At 32.9% G+C, this 8,865-nt stretch overlaps 1 protein-coding gene across 1 annotated transcript; it reads left to right on the top strand.

The window, feature by feature from the left end:
• On the top strand, positions 6,269-8,453 carry LOC109821191 (calmodulin-like protein 3). Its single transcript, XM_020387381.1, has 2 exons — positions 6,269-6,791; positions 8,361-8,453. The coding sequence occupies exons 1-2, from the start codon at positions 6,414-6,416 to the stop codon at positions 8,451-8,453; spliced, it is 471 nt and encodes a 156-aa protein (XP_020242970.1). The 5' UTR covers positions 6,269-6,413.

An 8,865-nucleotide genomic window follows, 5' to 3' on the forward strand; every position in this document is an offset into this window, starting at 1 on the left:
CAAAATAGAACTCAAAACTAGAACTAAGATATTTTGTGGGATAAAATTTAATAGTGTTAGTCAACTAGAATTAAAATTAGAACAAAATTTTATAGTGTAGTCAACTAGAACTATAACAAAACTAGAATTGAGATAATTGTAGAAAATTATCCCACTTATTTTATTTTTCTATAAAATATGAGAGTTATAGTCTCTCAAATTATCCCAAGTTTTAACTTGGAACTAGGCGGTAAAAAACTATAACTCCTACTATTTTCCTTTTTTATATTTCTTTTTTCTCTTCTTCTTTCCTACTATGGTCATTTGCATCATTAGACTATACCGTCAGATCAGATCTGGTCTTCTCCTAGTCATCTTTGATATTTTTTACTGAATATTATAATTATATAATTAATTTAAAAGTAAAGATTGTATCAATTCATAATTTACTAAACAATAAAAATGAGAGATGAGGAAAGATATCTCGAGGAGCAAAAGAGGAAGGAAAATGTAAAAACATATTTTTTTAGACATGTAGTATAATTGCATTTAAAAAATAAAAAAGCTACATCATATGTCATAATAATAATTGTCAATATCTTATAGTCTAACCAAAAGTTATTTAATAGTAAATAACATTCTCCTAAATAATTATTAATCAATGATAGTAAGTTTAAAATACATAAATAGTATTCATATTCCCAAAATGCATAAATATATACTTCATGGTTATAAAAATTTATCCCACGTTATTTTATCAAAATATCCCGCTTCATAAAATTGTTCTTTTTTATCCTACTAAAATATTCCATGAGCAAAAGTTGTTTCACTTTAATAATTGTCCTACTTCGCATGAAAATGTCCCAATTGACTAACACCCCCTAAGTGTGAATTGATCAATTCTCTTCCTTTTTTCTACTCAAAATGACACACAAATTAGTTCATCACATTCCCTCCCTCCGGATTTCGTAGTTGTCTATCCAACTATAATCAGTTCCATTACACTCCCCATTTTTAAGGCTATTTTCCATCAATTGTTTGGGCATACGTTTGCTCTTTATAATCCATAGATAACAACGCTTCGTTTATTCTCCAGAATCAATAGATAACGGCGCCTTCAAACTTTTACAGTGAGGTTTCTGTATATGCCGAAGACTTTTATATTAAAAAAAAAAAAAAAAAACTCTGGATCGCCTAGAAGAGAGGACAAAAAAAGTGCAGAACATTACAAAGTTGAAAGAAAGGAAATATAAAACTGTAATAATTTATTCAGTAATGTAAATTTCAAATCCTTTTTGCGATTATAACTTAGAATTACATCCTTAATTGATTAATGTAAGGGGTTTGAAATATACGTTTAGAATCGCACACGATAAATATTTTCTGAAAATAGGTATTGGATAGAACCAGCCCAAGTGAAAGCCTGGATCTTACTGTTAGCCCAAAGTACGATAAGTATTTCACATTTTTCAGCAAAGCGCGCAGACAAAATCGTTTTATATCCTCGGCTGTGGAGCAGGCCTAGCCCAGTTATAAAATATCTCTTGAATTCTTCCAGCCTCGTTGAGTTGTACGGAGCGACCTTCTAGATGTTCAATCGTCAGCCCATGCATATCTAAGAATAGAAAGCGGCCATATTCTATTTCATTTGTAAAGATTGAATGATCATTTGGCTATTGTTGAACGGTTATAATGAAAAAGTTTTCCTTTTTTAACCACTTAGGAAAGGCAGATTTGTAACATTTAAATGACAATACGGAGTCTCACAGTAACTTACAAGGTCATTAAGGACGCAACCAAGTGGAATATGATACTTATCATATCTGCATCTACTTGCTAACTATGAATAAATAGGAATGTAAGTGCAAATAATTTTTGGTTATAAAAACTCATGTGTACCCTATAACCAATAAAATTGGATTTGGATATTGAATCAAATAAAAGGAAGAGCTATGCATATAGAACAAATAAGATAATAATATATAATATTGAAAAAATAAATATATATAGTTATATGATGCAAGTGTTTGTTTAAATGATGCAAAATTTCATTTATCAAACACCATTAGTATTTCTGACATGTCTAGAAAGTTAAAATTAGCTTGCATCACAGAAGTTTGTTTTAGATTTTCTTGCGGTACTCAAAGCAATTTTAACTGTGTGATCAACACGCACAAATTCAAATATTGAAAGGCAAATCCAAGTAGTAGTTTACTCACATATCATTAGAAGGACACTTGTCCACGTATCCCGTCTAGCTAGATCATACTTCTTTTAAAAGTACGAGTCGGGGAAAATCTTTTCATGGTTAATATTACCCTTCACTTTTTTTTAAATATTATATTGTTATCCTAATCTATTCTAATTTTCCTACCTTCTTTGAATTTATAATTAAATAAAATTTATCCTATCCATAATGAGACTTAACATGTTATTGGATAAAGAAGATATGTTTGATATAATTCAAATCTTTTACTTATTTTATTTTACAGAGAAATCTAAAAAATATATGTTGGCCAGCACCTAAAGTTTTTGGACCTTGTAAAAAATATCCTCCAGGTTTTTAAAATTACAAAAATACCCCTATAAATTTAAAATTTTATTAAAACATCTTAAAAATTATATTTTTTTATTTTAATTCAGTGAGAAATCTAAAAAATATATGCTAGCTAAAAAATAAAAGTTTTTAACATTAAAAAAAGTATCTTGTAAGTTCTGAAAAATGTAAAAATATATGCTAGCTAAAAAATAAAATTTTTTGACATTGGAGAAAGTAGCTTGTAAGTTTTGAAAATACAAAAACACTCCTAAAAATTCAAAATTTATAAAAAACACCTTAAAAATTTTAAACCTATAAAAACACTAAAAACCTACAAATAACACAAACAACCCCCAAAAATTTATGAAATTTGTAATAAAAACTCTAAACTTTTTACAAATTGCAAGATAAAACCCTCAAGATTGTAAAATTTATAAATATCCTAATATATTTTAATCTAACAGTACATTGAAAATATAGGAGTTACAAAAAATCCCCTTCATAAGTTATAATTTATAGAAAACACCCTTAAAGTTTTAAAAATTACAAACAAACACTCAAAATTCAAAATTTACAAAAAGAACCATGAGAATTTAAAACTCATTAGTAAATAAAAAATATAGGAATTATAAATAGTCTATAAATAATTTACAATATGTAGAAAATGCCTATAAGTTTAAAAATTACAAAAAATCAGTAGTATTCATAATTTACAAAAAAAACACCATGAGAATATCTAACCTATAGACACTAAAATGAATATACAAAATTACTAGCAACCCCTAGAAAATAAAAAAAGTATAAAAAATATAATACTCCCTTTAAAAGTATACGTTTAGGAAAAGCTTTTCATGATCGATATTACCCATAATTTTTTTAAAAAGAACATAACTAATTGAAAATCTATTAGATTTAAAATTTACAAAAAAACAAACTTAAAGTTTAGTACATTGCAAATTACCCCTCCAAAGTTTGAAATTTTTAAATGATTTTTTGTATTTTCTTGATTTTAATATATTTTTTAATAGTTTTGTGTATTTGTAAATTATAAAAGTTTAAGGTATTTGTTTTTACAATTTTTAAAATTTTTAAGGGTGCTTTTTTTGTAGTTTTCTAAATTTTTATTATGTTTTTAGTGTAATGCATAGATACATAAATTAATAATGATACTGAAGAGTAAGTTGTTCTTAAAATGTATTAGGCTAAAGTACACACATCATTATTCGTAGGCAGTATAGTTTATACATGCAAAAATTTTCAAACAATCTATACAGTGGTTAAAATATTTTTGACTTTAATGTACTATTTTTTTACAAATTATATTTAATGTGAACCCACCATATAATTTTGACCGTGGTTATTATAATTTTAATACATTTAATCGATTGACGATATATGTATATAGACCACATATTACTTTACTTTCTCACATGAACTAATATTTAGCATTTAATAATTTAAGTTATTGCTTTTAAATTTAATATAAAGAGGAGTTTTAATAATATTTATTTATTTAGCTACAAGATAATACAATTTCTATTTCTATTTTTACTTGAGATTTATTTCATAGTTACACGTATCAAATTAGTAACTAAAATAATAAATATTTATTCTTAAATTATGATGATTGTAGTTGGTCACTCACAATAAAATTTTTATGAAGATATATACATTATTTTCTATAGCTATTTGCATTGCTCATGTATATTTTATAAATTAGTTGTTAATTTGACATATTAAATTACTTTACCTTTGTAGAAATTTTTACTTAGACTTTTGGATAGTGTAATCACTATGTTACCATTCTAGCATAGAAAGGACCTCATTCTAAATGGCTTCAAGCCAATGTTTAAGTTGAACTGAAGTATATACTATTGCTACTTTGTGTATATATTTTTAAGAAAGTAACGTCGACACTTTTTAAACAAAAAATAATATCCCAACCTCTGATATTATAAAAATAAAATATAGCCAATTGAGTGACTAGCAAAGAAGAACTTTCATCAGAAAAGTATGAATAATAAGATAAAGAGGAAATGTGATGACATTGCCAACAATATTACTAATAGCAAACTACAATGTAAAGTTAACTTATTTTGTGGAGCCCAATTACTAGCTATAAGCATCGAGGTTTCCATATGTATAATTTATTAAAAATGGTATATAATCTTAGATAATAAAATTGAATAAATACTAAATAGTAATATCATTGTAAATGAGCAATTACAAAGATGTTAGGGACTAACATGTATGTATTTAAGATTTCAGGACAAATATCTTAATAACCTATTTATGCAAGAACGCCTACTTTGTCACCTATTATATTCATTTTTCTCCTTGCACATTCTCCACCAATTTTGTTGTCACACCCAGACATTAATAGAATTGATGTCGGTGAGGTCTTCTCTCCCTCTATCCCTTGATCTCATATTTTTTTAAATTAGTTTCTTTAATTCTTTTTAATAATTTCTTAGATCCATTTTATGCTTCATTCTGTGAAGTGTCTTGTTAGATTCAATTTAAATATATTTTTATTTTAATTATTATTTTTCCTATTTATGGGTCATTTAATCACTAGAATGTTTAGGTCTTTTCACCCATTTCATGTTTTGAATTAATAGTTTATTTTAGAGAATTTTTAAAAAGATCACTTTTAAAAATATTAGAAAAAACGAATGTTTTACCTAATAATCAACAAAATTGACCTCTTTATTCTACACCATCAAGAGTGTAAAAAAGAAGTCAATTTTGTAAAAAACCCATCTTTAAAATACACGGGAGTAATAGTCCCGTGCATTTAGAGAATATTAATTACAAAAGTAATTAAAGTCAGAAAATATACGGACTACCACTCTTGCATATTTTGTAGTTCGAACTAGAAAATACATGAGACTATTGTATATGTCATATATACAATATAATTGCTCCATGCAAGTAAGTTATAATAGCATTTTCCATTTACATTGTTTGGGGTAAGATTTGATAGGGACCTTACATCAAAGAATTTTTTTATATTTAAAGTACATGACAAAATATATCATAACCTCCCTACTCTAATTTCGTAAGAAAATAATTCTTCATATATTTAGTTTTACTTCTATGGTATAGAGAATGAGCTATAAAATTGAATGAGAATAGTAGATAATGTAAATAGGAGCGAAACCACAACTAAAAATTAATATGAATATGAGTCAAACCACAACTAAAAGTTTAACGGACATATTGCAAGTAAATTCATATGCAAAATTCCTTAATTTGCAAATTGAATGGTCACCCATCTTTTAAAGATTTCAAGATACCAATAAACAAAGATATAGTACTAGATCAATGTGTTTATAACTCACAAATAGTAGATCACGTGGCGACAATCTGAATTGAAGGAAACAATGACAATATTTCATTTGAAAAAGAGATTATTGAGTTGATGATCAATCCAGCAAAAAACTTTATTTTCTCTTTTTTTTATTCTATTTTTATCAATCCACGTGCATTGCACGTGCAATCCAACTAGTGATTGCTAAATGAGGTAGAAACTGATGTCAAGTAGTTGTGTTTTCTAATTCGTATATGCGCTACAAGGGGACTAAGCGAATATATTTTAGGGTCTCCATGTGCTCTGCATTCGTAAACATCGGTCACACACAGCCCATTCAACTGAGGCCGATAACAGCCAATCAAAGGGGTACAGATCTAATAATAAACTTTATCCCCATAATTCCTCCCTTTGTTTGAAGCGTTATAATTTTCACGCGTCTTTGTGTTGTGGAGATCTACAGCACCACGCGCTCTCGAGCATCTTTTCCTTTCCTTTAAACGCACTCCATTCGTCTCTCGATCCAATTAATTACAGCTACGTCCCCATCTCCATCACAATATTCTGAACTCAATCCCTCCCATGGCTCCCCTCATCATCTACACTCTCCTCTTCCTCTTCACTCTCCTCTCCTCCTCCCTCCTCATCAAATCCAAGAAACCCTCTCCTCCTCCGGCAACGACGAGGCCCCCTCCGATGATGATTGAGATCGAAAACGGGAGGAAGAGCGATCTCGAAACGGTGTTCTCATCCTTCGACAGCAACGGCGACGGCCTCATCACCTTCCAGGAGCTCCTTGACTCCCTCACAAGGCTTCGGCTGTCCGTCACGCCTGATGACGTTAGGAGCATGATGGAGAAGGTGGACCTGAACGAGGACGGGCTGATCGACGTCGAGGAGTTCAGAGTGGTGTACGATTCGCTGCTGCTGATGGACGGTGAGGGTTCGCTGATGAGGGATGTGTTGTGCGCAGCGGAAATTTCGGCAGCACCTCCGGTGCGCAAGGTGCACAACAAGAGATTAGATCACAACGGAATTCTCGCTTCTCAAAGGAAACAAGAACCGAAAGCCAGATATCTCATCAAAGTGAGATATCTGCTCTTCCTCTCGTCAGCTCTAAGACTGCGCGTCGAGGGTCCTCTCGTCAGCTCTAGGACTGCGCGTCGAGGGATCCTACAAGCTATTACAAATCACGGCAAGAACACAATTTTTTACGTGGTTCGGCAAATAGCCTACGTCCACGGGGCAAGGAGGGGGAGATCTACTATTAGAGGGAGAGATACAACTAGGGTTTACAATCTCACAATCTAAACCCACTCAAACAAACTCTCAAATCCCTCTTACAAATATTCTCTCAAAGGGATGCACAAATAAAAGAACAACTCCCAACAAAAGCTTTGCTTTTCCTCGTGTTCTTCACCTGCAGCCGAAAAATCAAATCCCCAGCTCTCTGTGCAATTGATCTCCTGTAGCCGCAAAAACCATACCCAGCCTCCGCACAAAAAAAAGCCGCTGCTCTTTTTATTCCACCGAAAACCCTAGGAACAAAAAGGCTATATATAGCCAGGTCCCCCACGCGGTTTTCCTATGTCCCAATTTCCTTTTTTTTTTTTTCGTTGTGGCCCCCACTTGACGCGTGAACAAAAGACGTGTTCACAATTCTCCACCTCGGTGAAGTTTCTTCTAAAAAACTGAGCCGACACCAAAGCAACCAAATGTCCCACTTGTTGTGTCCAGTACGAACTCAATCCACAACAAGTCGAGAACCCGAACGAGAGTCCAAACGATCTTACCCCCATCAATTAATCCAAACCGGCTGCATCGTAAAGACTGCCTACGTATCCTCTTGCCCAAGGAATCAAGCCTCACGTAGTTCATCCAAATGGCCTCCAAAGGCCTCAACACCGAAGAATGTTCAGAAGCTCCAAACAATGACCAAACTTAACGCCTGAAACAACTTTGGTCAACATATCCGCAGGGTTGTCCTTCGTGTGGATCTTCTCCAATATGACGTCTCCTTCATCCAAAACGTCACGAACAAAATGGAATCTGACATCGATATGCTTCGTGCGTGCATGATAAACCTGGTTCTTCGCCAAATAGATAGCTGACATGCTATCACAATATACCCGAAGGGTCTCCTGTGCGATCCCCAAGTTCTCCAATAATCCCTGCAACCACAAAACCTCCTTCACAGCTTCAGTCAACGCCATATACTCTGCCTCCGTAGTGGAGAGAGCCACTGTAGAATGAAGTGTGCATCTCCAACACACCGGTGCTCCTGCTAGTGTAAACACATATCCGCTAGTAGACCGGCGCTTGTCCAGATCCCCCGCATAATCAGAATCCACGTAACCAATACAATCCTGCCCTGTCTTCTCATTCTTCTGAAAATACCAAACAAACATCCACGGTACCCATTTGATAAGCCGTTCAGAATCACTTACGGCTCCAACTGACCTTCGGGGTCTGCATCCGTACCTGGCTACCATGCTCCTGGGCCTGCTGACCTAAATCTGGCCTTTACAGCACCATCGACTAATCAGCTACCCACCAGCAATTGGCATATGGATGACTTTGGACATGTATTCCGATCCTCACCTGAAAAAGGTGACATCTTAGGTATAGCTTAAAAGTGGGAGTAATGGACGTACTCAACCGCTTGGCATTGCATCCATAACTCGAATTATCTTCAGCATCTTCTGCAAGTAAGCTCTTCTGTGCAACTTCAACTTACCCTTCACCCTGTCTCTCCTCGATCTCATACCATTATCTTTCTTTGGCTTCTCCAAGAACCTTCATCTCAATTCGGATGACAGATAGTCCTTTTTTCAACTTTCTAATACTGAATATTCCTGGAACTATGAGCATATCGTCACATATAATAACCGGCATACATGATATCTCCCAATGTCTGTAGATTGTGGCATGTAAACACACGGTTATGGGACTCCTCGTGTACCCTCCGGCAATCATAAGCCGTCGAATCTCTTGTACCATCTGTCGCGCGATTTGCGTTCAAATCGTAAAGAGA

The sequence above is a fragment of the Asparagus officinalis genome, chromosome 8, assembly GCF_001876935.1.
Source record: "Asparagus officinalis chromosome 8, Aspof.V1, whole genome shotgun sequence".
NCBI lineage: Eukaryota > Viridiplantae > Streptophyta > Magnoliopsida > Asparagales > Asparagaceae > Asparagus > Asparagus officinalis.

What these genes read in the sequence shown, in the direction of transcription:
- LOC109821191 (XM_020387381.1), top strand. Translation starts at nt 6,414, where the DNA reads ATGGCTCCCCTCATCATCTACACTCTCCTCTTCCTCTTCACTCTCCTC. An exon ending in AGGGTTCGCTGATGAGGGAT is followed by an intron (nt 6,792 to 8,360) that starts GTGTTGTGCGCA and finishes TGGCCTTTACAG; the next exon opens with CACCATCGACTAATCAGCTA.